This window comes from Chlorocebus sabaeus, chromosome 21 (assembly GCF_047675955.1).
Source record: "Chlorocebus sabaeus isolate Y175 chromosome 21, mChlSab1.0.hap1, whole genome shotgun sequence".
In the NCBI taxonomy this organism is placed as follows: Eukaryota; Metazoa; Chordata; class Mammalia; order Primates; family Cercopithecidae; genus Chlorocebus; species Chlorocebus sabaeus.
The window spans coordinates 56,202,124-56,224,926 of NC_132924.1; the positions used below are offsets into that span (position 1 = coordinate 56,202,124).

General features: G+C 38.1%; 1 protein-coding gene across 2 annotated transcripts in view; it reads left to right on the top strand.

Moving 5' to 3' along the window:
- SEM1 (SEM1 26S proteasome subunit) overlaps window positions 1-22,803 on the top strand; it is an 89,277-nt gene that overhangs the window by 58,468 nt on the left and 8,006 nt on the right. For both annotated transcript variants that reach the window (XM_073009115.1, XM_073009116.1), the window contains 2 exons: window positions 14,671-14,735; window positions 15,836-15,838. In XM_073009115.1, coding sequence (XP_072865216.1) covers window positions 14,671-14,735; window positions 15,836-15,838 — 68 coding nt within the window. The remainder of the gene's footprint in view (window positions 1-14,670; window positions 14,736-15,835; window positions 15,839-22,803) is intronic.

Genomic DNA, 22,803 nt, shown 5'->3' on the forward strand with positions numbered 1-22,803 from the left:
TTAAATATTCAAACTTAGGGTCATCTGCTCTTCTCTAAAGCCTCTGAATAAAGTAATTTCCAGACTTGAGGCTAGTGTAATTTTTGACCCATGTTTTTGCATCTTAAAACCCTTTTGCAGCCAGGCGTGGTGGCTCATGCCTGTAATCCCACCACTTTGGGAGGCCAAGGTGGGAGGATCACTTGAGGTCAGGAGTTCAAGACCAGCCTGGCCAACATGGTGAATCTCCGTCTCTACGAAAAAATATAAAAATTAGCTGGGCATGGTGGTGCACACCTGTAATCCCAGCTACATGGGAGGTGGAGGCAGGAGAATTGCTTGAACCCAGGAGGCGGAAGTTGCAGTAAGCTGAGATCACGCCACTGCACTCTAGCCTGGGCGACAGAGCAAGACTCTGTCTCAAAACAAACAAACTAACCCTTTTGCCATCGTGCTCTTTATCAGCTCTGTGGGTTGAAGCTTCTCCTTTAGTCCTGATGATCACACATACCATTTACCCATGAATAGAGATGCTGCCTTTGACTCTGACCTGGTTCTTGACTCTGCCTTTGGATTTTTTTTTTTTTTTTCCTCGAGTCTACCTAACGTGAATTGCATTTGATAGTGTGGATATTCCAGAAAAACTTCCTCACATATTGTCTCCAATTTATTTTAAGTGTTAATAGTTTATCTTTGAAAAATATCTTATATAATTTTAATAAGATAAGGAAAATCATGTTTAAAAAGAGTGTTTTTAATTGGAATCTTGAAGGAAGAGCCTAACACCTTTTCCAGCATGGAATTTTAAGCTCTCTTGAACCCTAATTTATTACCACTGGCCACAAGAGGTGACACTTCCTACAAGGTTTAGGGAATTTATGGCAATACTAATAAGAACCAATCCTTGACTTGCCACCCACCTGCAGTTCAAAGCTGTTCTAGAGAACATGGAGTCTGTGGTGTCTTAGACTACTGACTTTGCTGTTATTCATCCTACCCACCCTTCATTTTTCTCCATGAGTAACTGCTTTCCTCTTAGTCCTAGTAACCCAGAGGCACAGATGTCCAAAGACAACAGTCAGATGGAAATGTAAATCACAGATCTCCACACCTGAAAACACCATTGACAAACTGAAAACCAGACTAGCTCTAGGAAGCAATTGCTATCAAATTGCACAGATGAAATTAACCTGATACACATGAAAACGTCACTGTCTAAAGATATAAAAAAAGAAATTTATATATTTTATAAAGGATTGTTGCTATCAGGCCACTTTTACATGGGGAGAGTTTTGGAGCTCTGAGTGTGTGTGCATGTGTGTGTGTGCGTGTGTGTGTTTGTGTGTGTGTGTGTGTGTTTAAATTTGGAACTTGGAGGTTTTCATTTAAATTCTAAGTAATGCCTTTTAGGGACCTACAGTGATGTTAGTGTTATTTACAAATCTGTGTTTCTTCAGAATTTTTTATCTTTCTCTCCTTTCGTGCCAAAGTTGTGAGAAAAAGCCCTGAGCTGTCTCCCTAAATGGCTGTGTCTCCTGCAGTGGCTTGGTACCGTCAAGTCAGATGAAGGACCCATTGGGTGAGCTGCCTATCTACTGCCTGGAGAACATGCCCAGGAGGCTGGAACCTGTTCCCTTTCAGAGATGAAATCCTGTCTTCTCATCAACTCGCAAGACAAAGAGGACTTTTCTGACGTTTAGCTGAAGGAGGAGGATTGTTTCAAGTCTTGTGCCGCAGAATTTCCCATAGTTTGTTCTGTTGATCCTTAGTTTTTCAAGATGCCCATAGGAAAAAAATATTTTTGTGGTCAAGTCAGTTATGGAAACCTCTGCCTTTGAGCTATTTATAGGTTCTTAAGGCATATTAGCATGAACATGTTCTGAGACTTCCTGTGTTTAAAAGAAACTCTGTTTAACTTTGTTTAGCTTAGTGATTTCCAAATTTGTTTGACCACAGAACCCTTTTTTGGGAAACATTACTAATATTTCATGGAACTAGTGGGCTACAGAAAACACTTGGGATACATGGATGGATGGTGTTAAGATGATGGATCAGATGGAGAGTGGGAAGAATAATAGATTTAAAGTCACAGACCTATGTTCAAGTCTAATCGGCTGTTAACCAAAAATGCAACATTTTTGTTATGGAGATCTCTAAACCTCTCTCACTCTTGGTTTCCTCATCTAAAAATGGGAAATAATAATATTTATTACACGGGATGTTTGTGAGGATGAAAGGACACAATGTGGAAGAACATGGGACCAGGGCTTGGTTCAACTTCGGTTAAATCAGACTCTTCTTGACAAATAAACACTAGGACCAGATGACAATGGGATACTGGCACAAAAGTGATCTGCAGAAGTCTTGTTACTGTCTACATGCACATATGTGCTCCATCACCTTATACATTGTTGAAAATAGCAGCTTATTGATGACTTTGGCTATAGTTGAAAAGGATACGGGCCCTTCTATACCACCAAGTTGGCTGTCTTCAGTGTTGGTCAAGACTGGCTGTCTTAAATTTCAAAGGATGGGCCCGGCTAGATATTTTGTTGTACCTCAGAAAAATTATCTTAATTTGCTAGATATTTTGTTGTACCTCAGAAAAAGTACCTTAATTTTCTACCCTCCCCAAATTTTTTGACCACAGAATCTTTTTTTGGAGAAAAATTATCAATATTTTATGGAACTAGTGGGCTATAGAAAACACACAAGATATACTGATAAAACACAGTAGTAAAACACATTGGTTTATGAATGATCTCTGTTTTAAACCATCTGTACACATTGGTTTAATAAAAGTTCATTGCTAGATCTATCTGCTGAATTTCCATTCACCTTCATTAATGGATGCTTTAATTTGCAGTTCTCGAAAAGCTTTACAAATGAATTAGGGTAGACACAAAGCTGTGCCACCCAGAGCATCTTCAGTGATGTGCTGGACCCAATAGCGAGGGGGACCTTCAACAGAGTCCCCAGTCTTCAGCTCCGGGAGGCTCCACCTCTGTTGCAGAAAGCCACCTTATTGGAGATCACACTTTCTCAGGGTGGTTCACATCCAGTGACTGATCCAGGCAGGGGAAAAAAGACTCAGCCATTTTGGCCCAATGTGAGAAAGCTCAGACAGCCGATATATGCTTCAGCACTGCGCCCCCCACAACCCCTAGGTGAGTGGCCGAGGCTTTGTCAGGCCTGCACTGCAGTTTGACATGCAATGGTCTGCAAAAAAAACTGACTTGCAAAAAATTACAGTTTGGCTTCTGCTTAGCCCTTCTTCTTTCACTTATTTTCACAAGTATCCATCCAAAATTCCTTCTGTAGAAGCCAACTTATACCCAGAGGTTGGTGCTTCGGCTCTATAACTCCTAAATATCTATTCGGTGTCTCTTGACTACAGTATTCTCTCTCTAACTTGACTGCAAGTTCCTTGTGGGCAAAAAACATATAGCGATTTCTATATGCCACAGTTTCTATGGTTGTGCCTCAGATATAGAAGATAGCTGTTAAATACATTTTGAATGAAAGGATATTCCTTTTATAAGACGGATACTTTCATTTCTGTACACGGCAAGTGGTCAAAAATTAAAAGAGCCATGTTAGAACTCTGGAAATTCTGTCAGTTTTTTCAGGTTTCTTTCATGGCTCTCTCTGTGTCCACTTACACTGTGGAAATTTCTGGTATGTATTATATTTCTCACTCCCTTCTTTTCCTCCTTTTCTTTCTATGTCCAGAACTAACGTTGATGTCCAAAATTTCTCCACCTATATCCTACTACTCCTCCTATGATAGTTGAAATGATATTTTTCTTTATGAATTGTTATTCACAGCAACCTTCTTGAGTAATGTATTCAAAAATTGTGAATGCCATTTTCCCCTTAAATAGGCCCCTTTAGACAAATAACTGCTAAGCATTTTTCCCTTTGAATATGTAAATAGGTTAAAAACGAAGATGCAGCCAGTGTTGTGTGAATATTATTCCAACATTACACTTAAGATCCTTTCAGCACCATTTGCTAACATTTTGTACTCCTAGCCAAAGTGCCAAAAATTGCTCTCTCCTCATGCAATTTTCAAAAATTTCACTGGCACAAAATGAAGTAAAATCTCTATCTGCAGGAGAGAGCAAACTTCATTTAGCGTGTTTTACAAAGTGCTAAATAGGTTTTCTATTTTGGGAGTGGAGTAGCAGAACGTGTGCTTCCTGCTCTCCTGATCAAACATTTGCAATTCTGTTTCTGCACAGATTGCACATTTCAGGTTGTCTTTGGCTATATTAACATAAGACTTGTTGTTTTATGCAAAAGAAAAGAAATACAATTACAATGTGTTCATGGGATGTGATATCAGTACTGGAAGGTTATTTTTCCTTGTCTTTAATGTTTTTATTATTTAAGAGAAAATAGTGATAAGAGTCCCTGCAAGAGGCTTTTGTATTCAACTGGTTTCAGAGTAAGAGCTCTTATTTGCTATCTTCTAGGGCACCATCCAAAAGAAAATGGTCATGTTCTCACTGATGAGAAATTTAGGAGACCGGATTGGTAGCATCCTTTCAAGTAGCCCATTATAGCCATATCTCAAAGAAACCATACATAACTATTTGCTGGATATATTTTCTAAGAGAAAAGTACTTGTCTCATAATATGATAAGAATAATAATTATAGCTAAGATTTGTTGATTGCTTATATGTTCCGAGCACTATATGACATGCATGATCTCATAGAATTCTCACAACTGCCCTCTGAGTTAGCACCTATTTGATTTGACTCCAGACCCTGGGTCCTTTACCATTTGCAATACCATCTCTCACATAAAGACAGCGTGCAGTGCTATACCTCACTTCCCTAGTAGAATACCATTTAGTTTATAAGTAAACTTGACTGAGAGAGCAAGGAAACAGAGTTAGGGAGGTGGCTGCAGAGCACACCAGAGACAGAAATATATTACTGCTTTGTAAACTTCTCAATGTTTGCACCATGAAACACATATGCTTAGAGTATTTACACACTTCTCCAGCTTTTCTCAATGCTTAATATGTGGATATATTTAATATCTAACTGTAGTTTGAAAGGGGTAAACATTCCTTCAAAGCCAGTGAAGGCTGGAGGATTGACCTAGGCAATTGAGTTTTGAAGAGTAATGATACTAGTGAGCATTAGCCCTTTATAGATATCTGCTAACTCACCCTCTCAGAAGCTATTAACGAAGAAACAAAGAAACTCTGTGACTCTTACATGGGGATCCAATTGTGTCTTTAATCTCACATAGCTATCTCTCAAGTATATACCAACATTGTGTGCAAGTATCTTAAACTTGTGTTGCACGTATCACCTGGGGAGAGGATGGCAGTCGGCGGTGGGAGTGGGAGTGGGCAAACAACTTCACTGAGGAATCCAGAGAACTATGACTTGTGTATTATAGACAGCCAGCATCTCTGGTCCCTGTTTCCAAAAAATCTTACATGTGTAATTTGTATATTTAAAAATCTAAGCTTTTGGAAGAGAAAAAACTCAAAACAACATATAGGATAACTAAAATAATATGTGACCCGAACAGTAATAACTACCAGTTCAGAGGAAAGAGAAAGATCATTGTGGTCCCAGAACATAAGAGAAACTTTGAGCTGGACTTTAAGGAATAAGCAAGATATGGATAAACTAAGTAGTTAAGAGGTCAGCAAAGTTGTTCTGTAAATGACCAGATAGTAAATATTTCAGGCTTTGTGGGCCATATATTATCTCTTTTGAAACACTTAACTCTACCATTGTAACAAAAAGCAGCCATAGACGTATTAGGTAAGTGAATGGACTGGGTTGTGTTCTAATGAAACCTTATTTCCGGAAAAAAAAAAAAAAGGCTGCAGGCTGGATTTGTCATGCAGGCTGTAGTTTGCTGACCCCTGGCATAGACCATGGATAAGTACATCTTAGGAAAGAGGTACTCTCAAAGGAATAGGAAGGGATATATATCTGGGACAATGGAGAATGGGAAAGACATGATGAATCAGTGAAACATTATAATGTATGAAAGCAACTACACATGACTAAATATTCATGGAATATATTTTCTTCTTGTGGAAGGTAGAGACAGCATCATCTCTACCCATAAAAGGTGGCATTCTGCAAGACTGAGAAGATGCCCCCCCTCCATTCCCAGAGTCCAGGCCTTCATTAACTCACATGTGAACTACTAAAGCATCACCTCTAGTTCTCCTATTAGTCACTCTTCCTCACCTGCTTCTAATCCAGCCATCCATCCAGCATGGGTCATGTAAAGTTACACCTGAGAAGGTACTTCCTCTCTTAAGCTCATCGGGGCTCCATGTGGCTTCAAGATTGAAAATAAAACTTCTGTGTATGGTATATAAACTAAAGCTCTCAACAGTATGCCCACTCCCTGTGCTCCAGTCGTGGAAAACTATTTGCAGTTCTTTGAGCATGCTCTGGTCTCTCTTTCATGCTTTATATAATCTGTCCTCTTTTATTGGAACATAATTCCTTCCCATCCTACCCCCAACACCCAACTTGTCTACCTGAGGAGCACTTAGTCATTGTTAAAGACCAAGTCCAAGTTTTTCATCCTTGGAAATACTTTCCTGACCGAGTTTGTCTGGAGTTTGTACCCGCTTTCCTGTTCCTAATGTTCCCTAAACCTACCTCTACAGTAGCAACCATATTCCATTATACAGTGTTTACTCATTGACCCATCCCTCTTCCCTGCCAGACCTTGAACTCCCTGAGGGCAAAAATCTTCCCATTCTCAATCTCTGCCACCTAACACGGTCTGGCAGTTTACGAACTAACAAATGCTTAAATATTAATTTATTGATCATTGAATGAATGAATGTCTAAATCCTGTTGTCTATTTTTAAACACAGGGACAATTCTCGTATAGTCAAACATCTGTATGATAAAAAGTATAAAGATGGCATTAAGAAAAACAGAAAGAATATGTACCACAAAGGCTTAATAGTAGTTATTACATTTCTTAAAATGTATTTTCTATGTTATAAATGTGCTCACTTTATAATAAAAACATCAATATAAGATAAATAGTATATAAAAACTCTTGGAATCTAATTAAAAATTGAATCTGACTGGTGTGAAGCAGGTTCACCATGCACCTGTCACTCTACTTGAATGAGTCTGTTGAGACAGAATACTCAAACAAGTTAATTGAGCTTCTTATCTATTACACACAGATGAGAAGCATGGATAATGGAAACCTAGCATTAAGGTGGACTGGTGCCCAACTTTCAGGAAAGCTGTCCAGGATGAACAGAGTCTTGTCTGTGCGTGCCCCACGGCGCACTGCAACTGAGGGACCCTGAAAGCATTCTGCCCTGGGTTTTATACCTCGTGGAAAACTGGGTGTGCTGGGCTAAAGCTTTGCAGAAAATCCTGTTCTAGAATAGATAGGAACAGAACCCGGGCTGTTCTGAACAGTCCCTTTTTATTTCAGGATGTTATATTCCCAGCACATTTTACAGTTATCCTGAGCAGGAGGAGACCTGACCTCTTGCAATTGGCTGTCATGAGGTAGCCTCTTCCGCCTTCCCCCTTTAATGCTTATGAAGATAGAAAAATATATAAAAATAGCAAGACAGGAAACCAAACCTTACAGAAGATATATTGCCAGACTCTGGGAGCACTCTTTGGAATCTACAAGGCTGATAGAACTTGGTCAGGATAATCCGAACTTCTGATTGTTGGCATTCCCAAACTTTGCTTCATGAAACAGCTCATAACCCAGAGAACCAGAAATTGCTACAACCAAAGATTATGGAATCTCACCTCCACCACACAGTTGCTCCTTTTGGAAGCTTTCTGAGCTTGTCTAAACTGCCTTTCATCCTTTCATGTCATTTACAGGAGCAAACTCCGGAGAACAAGCCAGTAAAAGAAAGCCCCAGAGAACAAGCCAGAACAAGCCAGTAAAGGGTTACACCTAATGGCAAGTTACATCCTTGGAGGTAAAGTGGTTACAAAGTGATGGTGAGGACATAGATTGTGAAAAGCTGGGAATGGGCTTGGGGCAGGCTCCACTCAGGCTTCTAGATGGAGATTTAAATATTTGCAGTTAATAAGGAGAAGGAATTGGGCAAAACAAAATCCTTTATTTTCAAATACAACCTCTTTATTATTCTTATCTTATTTAACAATTACTAAATTTAATGCTATTCCTCCCCTAGCCCCCCACCCCCTGACAGGACACAGTGATGTTCCCCTCCCTGTGTCCATGTGTTTTCATTGTTCAACTCCCACTTATGAGTGAGAACATGCAGTGTTTAGTTTTCTGTTCTTGTATTAGTTTGCTGAGAATGATGGTTTCCAGCTTCATTCATGTCCCAGAAAAGGATATGAACTTATCCTTTTTTATGGCTGCATAGTATTCCATGGTATATATGTGTCACATTTTCTTTAGCCAGTCTATCATTAATGGACATTTGGGTTGGTTCCAAGTCTTTGCTGTTGTGAATAGTGCCACAATAAACATACGTGTGCATGTGTCTTTACAGCATTAGGAGAAATACCTAATGTAGGTGACAGGTTAATGTGTGTAGCAAACCGCCATGGCACGTGTGTACCTATATATCAAAACTACACGTTCTGCACATATACTCCAGAACTTAAAGTATAATAAAAAATTTAAAAAGTAAAAATAAAGAAAATATGGTACGTATACACCATGGAATACCATGCAGCCATACAAAAGAATGAGATCATGCCCTTTGCAGGAACATGGATGGAGCTGGAGGCCATCATCTTTAGCAAACTAAAGCAGAAACAGAAAACCAAATACTGCATGTTCTCACTAATAAACTGGAGTGAAATGATGAGAACACATGGACACATATGTGGGAACAACACACACTGGGGCCTATTGGAGGGTAGGTGGTGGGAGTAGAGAGTATCAGGAAAAATAACTAATGCGTACTAGGCTTAATCCATGGGTGATGAAATAATCTGTACAATAAACTCCTATGACACAAGTTTGCCTATATAACAAACCTGCACTTGTACCTCTCAACTTAAAATAAAAGTTAAATTTTAAAAAATGAAAAAAGATAACAAAATTTATTTTTTTAATTGTTTATTTAAATTTAAAATCCAAATTAGAGCCCATAGAAACATAATGTAAAATAAGGGACAAGAAGTGGTCATGCTGAGAACTTGGAAGAATGGAAACTGCTTATAACTGAAAATGACCAATTGTAGAATCCTGAAGAAAAAATTCAAAAAGTTGTTTAGAATTTCCAATAAAAATGAAAACAAAATGTGGCTTCTACAAAACAGTTAAAAGTAATAAGGAGAAAAGAGAGAAAGAAAAAAGTGACAGCAGGACAAGCTACACAAGTAGATGAATGTGATGAGAAATAATTATTTAGTAGGATTAATACCCTACTATTATTACAGAAAAAAAAATCATAGTTTGGTACTTAAGAAATAAACTCAAAGACGCAAAGGACTAATTTGGTAACTTTTCCTGAAGAGTTTTAAAAAAGAGACAAAGGTGAAACTATGAGAAAAAAAAAAAAAAGAGGGAAACAGAAAACAGAAACTCGAACCAAGATAGAAGCTACCATACCAGGAGAAAAATAAAGCAATTTTTAAAGACATAATTGAAGTAAGTTTTCCTGAGCTCAGAATATTTCCCATATGCAGACTGATATTCTAAACTAAAATCTACATAATTACAACCTGAAAATTTAAGATTCTATAAACTCTAGGTAGAAAATCTGGTTATTCTATAAAGGAATTTAAAACAGCTGTCTTCAACCTTCTTCTCTGCACTCTACAAGTCAATGGATCAATGTGTAGACTAGGAGCTGCTGTTCAATAAAACTTTCTGCAGTGATGAAAACGTTCTAGATGTGTGCCGTACAATATGGTAGCCACTACTCGTGTTGAGCTATGGAACCCTTGAAATGTGACCAGTGGACTGAATTTTCATTTTACTTAATTTTAGTAATTTAAATTTAAATAGCTCTATGTGGTTAATACCACCTATATTAGACAGTGCAAATTCAGCATTTTGAGGTTAAGCTATTGTAACTTAGATTATTATTCCCATCAAGGCTTTCTTTCTCATGTGAAGGAAATAGCACTTTTTTGAGTATTCAGGAGCTTAGAAAATATACCACCTATTAATTTTGTTTGGAAAAAAAATCTTCAAAAATCTGTTCAAACCTTAATAAACATTAAAAAATTAAAAGCACAAGAATAGGGAAGTTTTCTTATAATAGGCTTGATGGGGACTACTGAAAATAGGAAATGTGTAATGTAAAACTTAAACATTAAAGAAAATAGTCTGCCTAAATCTCCAAATTATGTTACCAAAACAGGTATGGCTAGAAGTGGGGTAGGAGGCATGCTAAATTCTTTGTTTGTTTGTTTAAAGAGACAATCTGCATTTTAACTAGACAAGATGAAAACTATACAATGTTTTTGCATATGTACATGTTGAATTTAAAACAAAATGTATCTTCTATAAAAACTGGAGAACACAGATGTAAAGAAGGGTATACTCTTGTGCTCAGGGAAAACTCCTAGATTTCCATGCTTTAATTACTAAAGAACAGAGAATTAAAATAATTTAAATAAGCACTAAACTCAGGAAGTTAAGTAAAACAAAGCAACTCTAAGAAAAGCATACACAAATATTAAAGCAAAAATAATTATCAGAAAACAGAAATATGGTAGGATTAAAATAAGCCTGAAAATGGTTTGAAGAAAAAAACTAATAAATAAATCTCTAGCTAGTCTTCTCAAAGAAAAGGAGAATAAATACAGCTAAAACTATGAATAGGAAAGGATATATAGTGTCTGATATAAAGTGGATTTATTGTTAAGGAAAGAAAAAATACTACTTAAAAATCTTGAAAAAATTGAAACATTTTTAGGAAGTATGTTATCAAAAATAACTTCTTAAGAAGTAGAACACTTGATAACTATAGAAAAAAAGTAATATTTTAAAAAGTTTACTGCTAAGAAATGATGGTCTTAGAAGTTCTCAGTGAGCCTTCTCAAACCTTCAAGTGTGAGATTACTCTAAGTTTTTTGTAAAAAAAAAAAAAGCAAAAACATATTTTTTAGAGCAGTTTTAGGTTAGCAGCAAAATTGAAATGAACACACAGAGAAACCCCGTGGTAGGGGTTTGTCTTCCTCCTCCCCTGACACATGCATAGCCTCCCTCATTTATAGCATACCCCACAGAGTGGTACATTTGTTACAGCTAATGAACTTCCAGTAACACATCATCACCCAAAGCTCATAGTTTCCATTAGGGTTCACTCTTGGTGCCCTACATTCTGCGAGTTTGGATAGATGTGTGCTCCATTATAGTATCTTACAGAGTATTTTCACTGCCCTAAAAATCCTCTGTTCTACACCTATTCATCTCCACCTCCCCGGACCCACTGCCAACCACTAATGTTTTCACTGTCTCCATAGCTTTGGCCTTTCCAGAATGTTTTATAGTTGGAATCATACAGTATGTGGCCTTTTAAGATTAGCTTCCTTCACTTGGTAATATGCACCTAAGTTTTCTCCTTGTCTTTTCATGGCTTGGTAGCTCATTTCTTTTTGCCACTGGAAAATAGTCAATTGTCTTTATGTGCCAGAGTTTATTTTTCATTCATCTACGGAAGGATGTCTTAGCTGTTTCCAAATATTTGCAAAATTATGAATAGGCCTGCAATAAACATGTGTGTGCAAGCTTTTGTGTGGACATAAGTTTTCAGTTCCTCTGAGTAAATACCAAGGCATATAATTTCTGGATCCCATGGTAAGAGTATGTTTAGTTTTGTAAGAATCCACCAAGCTGCCTTCCAAAGTGGCTGTTCCATTTTGCATTTGTATTCATTACAGCAGTGAATGATAATTCCTGTTGCTCCACATCCTCACCAGCATTTAATATTGTCAGTGTTCTGGATTTTGGCCATTGTAACAAGTGTGTAGCAGTGTTGTACTGCTGTTTTAATTTGCATTTCTTTGACGATATATGTATGGAATATCTTTTCATATGCTTATTTCCCACAGTATATCTTCTTTGGTGAGATGTCTGTTGAGGTCTTTGGCCCATTTTCAAATCAGGTTGTTTGTTTTCTTATTGTTGAATAGGTGCCTTGTAGGATAACAGTCTTTTATCAAACATGTCTTTTGCAAATATTTTCTCCCAGTCTGTGGCTTGCCTTTGCATCCTCTTGACAGTGTTTTGCAGAGCAGAATTTTTTTTTTTGTTATTTTAATGAAGTTCAGCTTATCAGTTATTTCTTTCATGGATCATGCCTTTGGTGCTGTATCTAAAAAGTCGTTACCAAACCCAAAGTCATCTAGAGTTACTCCTGTGTTGTTTCTAGGGGACTTATACTTTTACATTTTACATTTAGGCCTGTGATCCATTGAAGTCAAGTTTTGTGAAGGGTGTAAAGTTTGTGTCTAGGTTCACTGCATTTGGATGTCCTGTTGTTTCAGCATCATGTGCTAAAAAGATGATCTTTTCTGCACTGTATTTGCCTTTGCTTCTTTGTCAAATATCAGGTGACTATATTTATGCAGGCATATTTCTGGGTACTCTATTCTGTTTCATTGATCTCTTTGTCTGTTCTTTTGCCAATACCACATTGTCTTGATTACTGTATCTTTACAGGAAGTCTTGAAGCTAGCTAGTATTTGTCCTCTGACTTTGTTCTTCTCTAGTTCTTTTTTATTGTTCGAAAGCATAGGGAATAAAATGAAAAATTTAACTTCATTTTTAAAAGACCATATATTTTGATGCCAAATGTGAACAAAGTTGAATAATGAAAAAACTGGAGATCATTCCCAGTTCTAAATAAAGATGAGAAAACTCAGTAGTATATTAAGAGCACGTGACAAAGTGAAGTTAGTTTCAGGATTGAGAAGCAATTACAAACACATTGTTTTGGTTTTGTGTCAGGTGGTATCCTAAGATCTGCTCATATATTCATTCAATTCTCATAAGAATAAATTATATGGGTCCCATTATTGTGCCTCGTTTACAGATGAGAAAGTTAAAGTGTTAGGAGATTAAATAAGTTGTTCAAAGTCACACAATTTGTAAGGGCAGAGGAAGGCTTGAATCCAGGAAGTCTGGCTATAGAGTGACACTCCTACCACTAGTGATAAGACACTATTACCACTAGTGATATTGTTTTTTATGCCAATAGATTACTGGAAGAAACCAGAGCATATATCTCAATAGTAATGAAAAAGAGATGTGATAACATTCAGAATCCACTCCTGAATTAAAAAGAAAGTGCTTACACTAGGAGAGAAGGTTATGTAATTCTTAATATTATAAAGAATATTTATTACTATGGGGAAATATTAATAATGGATTGCTGAGTGAAAAGGAGATATAGTGTATAAAATCATATTTTAATTAAATTACTACATAGAAAATATATTAGAAAGATATGTCAAAGTTAATAATAAATGGGGAGATTATAAGTGATTCTATGTCCCTTCACTCGACCTTTTCTGTATTTTCTGAGTTTATCATAAATGCATTTATTTTGTAATTTAAAAATATATATATTGTTTAAAAAGCAAAGATTGCCCAAAATATGGTAGATCAAATGTAAAGTAAGAATTAGAAATCCCAAATAGACATTCATAGAGTATCCTTTGAGTTTCTCCAACAATAAGAGATTGTTTTGTGCCCCAGAAGGTGGGAGGGAATTTGTGGCACCATATGAAAATGACAGAGCAAAGCAAGTGTGGAAGCTATGAAGGAAAGTACCAATTAAGTTTGAATTCTTAACTTTGGCCTTCTCTGAAAGGAGCTGAGAAAAGTCTTCATCACAAATCATCTTGAAACTGGTAGAATGGAAGAACGATGGGACGAAAGACTCATCAATAACTGAGTATAAAAACAATACCATGTAAGATTACTTAAAATTAGCAAACAATGGCTTGATCAAATCCAGCCATCAAGTGCAGGCAGCATCTGCTAACTTGTTGTTCATTGGTAGCCATTAGCTCTGTGACAGGGTTGCTCTAGAAGTACACAAATGAGTTTGCCATTCTCCTTGGAAGCTCAGGGAAGGTGAGGGTGGACAGAGAAGAGGAAGGCTGTTGAGTCAGTGAAAAAATTCTGAATAAGTTCAACAAACAGAGGCAGCCCAAGGTGCATATCAGGAATCAGAATAAGAATTAGCCAGGGTGATAAGAGGGAAGAAGATGACAGCTAGTGAAGGGGAATGCTTGGTTCAAACAGAGGGCATCTGTGCATACCCAACTGATTCACAGGCAGCAGAACAATTGGACTAAAGGGCAGCCATTGGATAGGTGTCTCTTTCATCTTATGCAGAAGCACATTATCTTAGCATTTAAACTGAGAGTGAAGTGGGCCCCTCATTATGCTTTGCCAAGAGTCCAATATCCTAACATTAAATGGAAAATAGAATCAAGCACATCATCTGTTGGCATAAAAATGAAGTTTAAAGAGAAATATAAGCAGAAAAGCATGACTTTCCAGCAATGAGAAGCATCCCAAGGGAAAATAATTTATATAATGAAAGTTGTAAGTACATACACATATTAAAAGCACCCAGACACCTTGCTTGTATTGGCTTCAGGTTATGAATTGAAGAAGACTGCAAAAGCTTGGAACACACCATGTGAGTGCTTCAGAGCTGAAACGAGAAGCGCGTTCTATTTTTGACCAGGGATATGGGAAACGTGTCAATCTCTGTGTGAGGGTGAAGAACACACTGAGACAGTCAGAAGAGACGTGTGAGTAATGCCACTGACATTTAAAAATCTTTTTCTGGGTCTAAGTATACCCTGGCGACTTCATGGCTTCCTAATAGAAGCAACACAGTCATACATACCCTCTCTACAACAGATCACTTCCTCAGCACCACTAGCCTAGGGACTATGTGGGGAACCAGGGACAGTGGCTAACAATAGCCTTAAACTCTCTGTTTCTGAGTCAGACACAAGTAGAATTCTGAATCATACTTTCTTTTTCCTTTTGTTCCTCCTTCCACTCAGAGAATGCTTGCCTCAATTTTAAGGCGGTATCTCCATCTTCCACTGAGTCAGATGCAGAAATTCAGATCCTTCTCATCTTTGCAACATACTATACCAAGTGGACTTTACCATGAGTAACAGACCAATCCAGTGAATCTCCAAAACCCACAGCAATAACAGACACCATGTAAAACAGAGAGGAGTGTTGTCTCCACCCAATCCCAGTTCTGAAGTCTTCATTTTGTGGCTTCTTTCACTAACCACATTTCTTTAAACTTAATCAGAGCTAACCCTTCCCTAATTGGACTCAGACAAGTTACTTGAGCACTGGACACAAGACCCAGAAAGAATTTAGGGCTGTGAACAGCTGATTATAATTTCCTGTGGTGATTGAGACACACACGTGCAGACACACACACTTTAGAGATCCTGGTTATACATGTTACTTAGCTATTCTTTATCTAATTGATGAGTAGGCCTTCCTGAGGGAAAAGGAAACGGAGTTTCTTGGGTTTTTCTCCATTTCTAACTTCACTGAAGAGTTCTTGGTGGTAACCATGGGTTGCTCACCATGTCTTGTGGATTTCTCCCACAGAGTGACTTAACAAGGTACAGATTCTGCCTTACCACTCTAGTAACGTTGCTCATGATGACCCAGTCACCATGACTTTCCCTTTGTCAAGCTCTTTTTTTTTTTTTTTTTCAGAGTTTTACTCTGAAACTCTGACCAGGAACCAGGAGTTATAAACCCTTCTTTTGACTTCTCATAGGTGCCTTGTGCTCTGATTGCAACACCCACCTTGCTTCACCTTGTGTTATATATACTCCTTGACATTCTTATATTGCACACCTTTCTAGATGGTAGGAACCTGATGCAATGCCAATAGTCTGTTGCACTGAATTGATTTAATTTGATTCTGAACCCAGAGGCTTGCTAAAATTGTTTGGTTTTCTTAAAAAAGTCATCGATTCTTTTAACAAAACAAGAGTATATTATGGAAAAATTAGAAAAATGCATAACAACAAAATGAAAACGCCCATTATACTACCAGTTAGAGACAGACTTGCTCTCTTTTTGAAGTATTACTTTATTTTTTCCTAAAATTTTAATCAAATTATTTAATTTTTCCAATAAATAATAAATTATACCAAGGTCATTTATAAAGTGATCATTCTCCCGGCTGATTTGAACTGATTTTAACAAATTGAAGTAATTGTTTTTGTATAGCAATATTGGTTGAAATGTCACTTCAGTGATACTAAAAAGGTTGTCAAAAGTAGTTATCTCCACCTCCTTGCCTCTCATTCTAAAAGGTATCGCATACCCACCAGCTTCACCAAGATTGCTCTTTTCAAGCTAAGCAATGCTCTCTATTTTGTTTGTATATTGCTTGAAGTCTCCACAGGATTTAGCACAGTTGACTACCCCTTTCCTGAACTACATCCTTCTGTCTGCTTCAATGCCTGTTTGGTTTTTCTCCAGCCTCCTCAGCTATCTTTTTCCTGTTTCCCTTGCTGCCTTGCTCCTCTTCTGTGTATCCTCCAAATGCCAGTGTCTGGGCATCTTTTTAGGACTCCTTTGCTTCCCTAACATGCTCATTTGTGCCTTGGCTTTAAATATAATCATCGATTATTGCCCAACCTGGATATCTTGAGCCTAACTTATCAGGACACCAGATTTCTGTAGGTTACTGCCTGCTTGTTACTTCCTCAAAATCTCTGATAGACATCTAAAACTTACTATATTTGAAACTTTTGATTCCCCACACCCACCCCCATCCTGGTCTTTCTCCAGTCTTCTGAGTATCATGTACCCAGTTCTTTTAGACCATAACAGGAATTACCCTTGATTCCTTTCTTTTCTTCAGTGTCCCAATTCAATCTTTTTGACTTTTCCTCCAAAACATATCCCAAATTAATTCACTTCTTTCCAACTTCACTATCCCTACTTTATCCTGGTCACTTTCATCTTTCCCAGACTACTCTGATAGGCTCCTGTCTGGGTTGGCCATTTCCATACTGGCTGTTTATAGTTCATTCTACAAATAGAAACCAGAGTGATCTTTATGAATGACAAGTCAGACTGTCACTCTTCTGCTTTAAAACCTTCCAATATTTCTTTATTATCCTTAAAAAATAAAGTCCAACTTCTTTATCTTGGGTACAAAGTCCTGCAAGATCTAACTTCTGTCAACCTCACATATGCTTGCCCCCTTTCCTACTGTGCTGCACCCATATTGGCCTTCTTTCTGTTTCTCGACTACACCACGCCTGATACTTTCTTTGAAAGATTCTTTCCCCTGCATTTGCATGGCTCACTTCTTCTAGCCATTCACTTATCAGATTAAATGTCACCTCCTCAAGTCAAAATTATGCCACCCTACCTGAATTATCTTTATTTTTATTATATATATAGTGTACATATCTTGTGTATAATATATATGTATGTATATGACAGAGAGAAAAAGAGCATTGTCTGCCTCTCCGATCAGAATACAAAGAGAAACAGACTCTTGTCTACCGTCTTCACTGTTGTATCCTCAGTGACTAGAATGGTACTTAGAGCATTATTTTTAAATAAATGAATGAATGTGACATAGGCTAGAATTTTATTTACACGTGCCTATGCTTTTGTTTTTTTCTTTTCTGTTCTAATGCCTATGCTTTTGTTTTTTCTTTTCTGTTCTAATGATCTACCTATTCTTTCATCGAACAAGTAAACAAGTAAAACAGAAATAGAAGACTCCATCTCAATTGCCATAGTTATCACATACGTTTTAATATTTGATAGGGATAGCCAAAGTTCTCCCTTCTTACTCATTATTCTAAACATTCCTAACTAGTATCGCCTGTTTGTTCTCCAAGTGATCCAAAAACATACTATTTATTTATTTATTTATTTATTTATATAAAAACATACTATTTATACTGTATAGTTCAATTTTCATAGGCTCAGCATAAAGACTCTGTGTGTTTCTTGTTAAGTCAGCTAGTTTATTTTTTTCTTGCTATTGTGAACAGCCTATTGCCCACACAAGGAGAGGTCATGCATTTAGGTTACCTACCAGGCCTTTAAAGACATTTGAGTTTGCACCTCCTGATATACAGGAAAACTAATACTTGTCCATATTTATTTTCTATGTAATCTTCATAGTGGACTTTTTCATTGGTTTTAGCAGATCTTCAACTAATTTTCTTTACTTTTCTAGGTAGTCTATTATATCATCTGCAAATAACAATCATTTTTTTCCCTTCCCAAGAGTTAAACCCCTTACTCCTTTTCCTCCCTAGTCTGGTTGCATTCAGTAGAACTACCATAAAAATATTCAATAATGATGAGTATCCTTGCCTCATAATGACTTTTATATAAATGCCTCGAGTCTCCCTATTAATTATGTTGTTAAATGCTGGTTTTAGATAGATTACTACATTAAGAATGACATAGCCTTCTCTCCTAGTTTAAAAGTGCAATATGGTTGTTTCTGATTGCATAATATATAATGCTTTATATTATAATACATTCTCATTGTTGCCATATTTTTATTATTTCAGTATGGAAATCAACCAGGAATGTTATAATATTGCCTTTATCTGATAGGACATTAAATGTTGACTGTGTATCCACTATGTTAAAAACATTGTGCTATTTTTAAACTCTGCAAATAAGTAGATTAAAAGGAGATTTAAATGTGGATGTGGTAATCCAACCCCATGTTTAATGCTATTTCACTGCCCACCATCATCTACCAAAGCGTTAGATTTGTTGTTACAAAATACCAAAGCAAGGAGTTGCTACTCTACATATATGTACTGCGAACCATCATATTTTCTCCCTGTTAGCTATGTCTATTTTTCCTATGACAATTAAAGGGTTTTTTCAATTCCTTGTTGCAATTTCTTAAATAATGAGTCCTAACCTGGATGCATATGAGAATTAGCTGAGGTTTAAAATATTCTGATATTTAGATCCTTCCCTAAACTAATTAAATCTGAACTACCAGGAGTGGGTACGAGGCAATTTTATTACTGAAAAGCAACATTCAGCCAGTAGAGTCACTCAGTGTTGAACCAAGCACTTTGTGTCTGGCCCTCCAAGAATTCAAGAAAATAAAAAATTTCTACACCAGCTATTGTCAAACTTTGCTTAGAAATTAAGGGGCAATTAGAAATATCAGGGTGCATTTAAAAATTCAAGGTACAGGATTGGTAAAGGGCAGAGCAAGATGGCAGAATAGAAGGCTCCACTGATTGTCCCCCAACCCCTGCAAACACACTAATCTAACAACTGTCTGCAAAAAAAAAAAGCACCTTCATAAGGACAAAAAATCAGGTGAGCACTCACGGTACCTGTTTTTTAAAAATTATTATTATACTTTAAGTTCTGGGATACATGTGCAGAACGTGCAGGTTTTTTACATAGGTATACACGTGCCATGGTGGTTTGCTGCACCCATCAAACTGTCATCTACATTAGGTATTTCTCTTAATGCTATCCCTCCCCTAGTCCCCCCAACCCCTGACAGGCCCCAATGTGTGATGTTCCCCTCTCTGTGTCCATGTGTGCTCATTGTTCAACTCCCACTTATGAGTGAGAACATGCAGTGTTTGGTTGTCTGTTCTTGTGTTAGTTTGCTGAGAATGATGGTTTCCAGCTTCATCCATGTCCCTGCAAAGGACATGAACTCATTCTTTTTTAAGGCTGCATAGTATTCCATGGTGTATATGTGTCACATTTTCTTTATCCAGGCTATCACTGATGGGTATTTGTGTTGGTTCCAAGTCTTTGCTATTGAGAACAGTGCTGCAATAAACATATGTGTGCATGTGTCTTTATAGTAGAATGATTTGCAATCCTTTGGGAATATACTCAGTAATGGGATTGCTGGGTCAAATGGTATTTCTGGTTATAGATCCTTGAAGAATTACCACACTGTCATCCACAATGGTTGAACTAATTTACACTCCCACCAACAGTGTAAAAGCATTCCTATTTATCCACATCCTCTCCAGCATCTGATGTTTCCTGACTTTTTAATGATCACCATTTTAACTGGCGTGAGATGGTATTTCCTTGTGGTTTTGATTTGCATTTCTCTAATGACCAGTGATGATGAGCATTCTTTCATACATTTGTTGGCTGTATAAATGTCTTCTTTTGAGAAGTGTCTGTTCATATCATTTGCCCACTTTTGATTGAGTTGTTTGTTTTTTCTTGTAAATTTGTTTAAGTTCTTTGTAGATTCTGGATGTTACCCCTTTGTCAGATGAATACATTGCAAAAATTGTCTCCCATTCTGTAGGTTGCCTGCTCATTCTGTTGATAGTTTCTTTTGCTGTACAGAAGCTCTTTAGTTTAATTAGATCCCGTTTGCCAATTTTGGCTTTTGTTTCATTGCTTTTGGTGTTTTAGTCATGGAGTCTTTGCCCATGCCTATGTCCTGAAAGTTATTGCCCAGGTTTTCTTGTAGAGTTTTTATGGTTTTAGGTCTTACGTTCTGGTTTTAACTTTATATCACTGAAAGAGGCATTGAAGAGGTAGGTAAAACAGTCTTGAATCACCAACACCACCCCTCCCTCATCCTGAGGCAGCAGTGGCATGGTGAACAGAGCTTTTCTGTGCACTGGGCAGAGGGTGAGTGCAGCAATTATGAGGCATTGAGCTCAGTGCTGTGCTATTATAAAAGAAAAAAACTAGATGAAACTTAGTGGGTGCTCACCCATGGAGGGAGTATTTAATTCAGCCCTAAACAGAGGGGAATCATTGACCCCCAGCAGTCTAAACTTGAGTTCCTACAAGCCTTGCCACCATGGGCTACAGTGGCAATCTAGGCCACCAGGACTACAACTCCTAGGCAAGCCCTAGTGCTGAAATGGGCCCAAAGACAGTGACAGTGGGCTAAGCGGGGCACGTGACTAATGACACATCAGTCAGGGGAAGCTAAGGGGTCTTGGCATCACCTTTCCCCTAACCCCAGGCTGCACAGCTTGTGACTCCAAAAGAAACCCTTTCCCTCCACTTGAGAGAAGATGGAATAATGGGGAAAACTTTGTTTTGCATCCTGGATAAGCTCAGCCACAGCAGGATAGGACATCAGTCAGAATCATGAGGTCCACTTTCCAAGCTCTAGCTCCTGGACAACATTTCTATACATACCGGAGACCAGAAGAGAGCCCACTGCCTTGAAAGGAAGGACCTAGTCCTGGCAGGATTCGTTATCTCCTAACTAAAGAGTCCTTGGGCCCTGAATAACCAGCAGCACTACCCAGGTATGGGTGAGGGCCCTGGGTGAGCCTGAGACTTGCTGCCTTCAGGTGAGACTCAGCCTATTCCCTGCTCTGGTGGTTAGGTGGCAAGATGCCTTCCACATGAAAAAAGAGGAGGGAAAAGTAAACGGGACTTTGTCTTGCACCTTAGGTGCCACCTTGGCTACAGGGGATAGAGCACCAAGAGGATTCTCAGGGTCCCCAATTCCAGGATTGGCTCTTGGATGGCATTTCTGGACCTGCCCTCAGCCAGAAGGGAGCCCATTCCCCTGAAAATTGAATCCCAAACCAGGCAGCATTCACCACAAGCTAACTGAAGAGCTGTTAGACCCTCAAGGAACATCAGAGGTAGTCTGGCAGTACTCAGCCTATGGTAGTGGTGGTCACAGGGTGAGGCTCCTCTCTGTTTGGAAAGGAGTGGGAAGAGTGGGAAGGACTGTACCTTGTGACTTGAGTGCCAGCTCAGCTGCAGCACATTAGAATATCATGTAGAATTCTAAGGTTTTTGTTTTTAGTTCTTAATTCTCAGATGGCACTTCTGGACCTGCATGGGGAGTGGAGGAACTCACCACCCTGAAAGGAAGAACACAGGCCTGGCTGGCTTTACCACCTGCTAAGTGTAGAGCCCTAGGGCCTTAAGCGAACATAAGCTGCAGCCAAGGAGTGGTTGTAGTAAGCCTTGGGCAACACCCAATGCTGTGCTGACTTCAAGTCTGACCCAGCACAGTGCTAGTGGTGGTGGCCACAAGGGTGCTTGGGTCACTCCACTGCCAGCTCCAGGTGGCTCAGAACAGAAAGAGAGGCTCTGTTTGGGAGAAAGTAAGGAAAGAGAACAAGAGTCTCAGTCTAGCAATCCACAGAATTCTTCTAAATCTTATCCAAGACCATCAAGGCAGTACCTCTATGAGTCTGGAGGAACCACTGCATTATTGGGCATGGGGTGGCCCCTGAAGCACATACAGCTTAGATCACAACTCCCTAGTCCTTCTGAATATATGGAAAGCCTTCCCAAGGAGGATGGGTACAAACAAGCCCGGACTGAGAAGACTACAATGAATACCTGACTTCAATGCCCAAACACAGACAAATATCTACAAGTGTCATGACTATCCAGGAAAGCATGACCTCACCAAATGAACTAAATAAGGCACCAGGGACCAATCTTGGAGAAACGGATATGTGACCTTTCAGACAGAGAATTCAAAATAGCTGTTTTGAGGAGACTCAAAGAAAAATCAAGATAACACAAAGAACGAATTCAGAATTCTATCAGACAAATTTAATAGAGATTGAAACAACTAAAAAGAATAAAGCAGAAATTCTGGATCTGAAAATGCAATTGGCATACTGAAGAATTCCTAAGAGTCTTTTAATTCATCAAGTAGAAGAAAGAATTAGTGAGCTTGAAGACAGGGTATTTGAAAATACAAAGTTAGAGGAAACAACAACAACAAAAGAATAAAAAAGCAATGAAGCACACCTACAGGATCTAGAAAATAGCCGCAAAAGGGCAAATCTAAGAGTTGGCCTTAAAGAGAGGGTAGAGAAAAAGATAGGGGTAG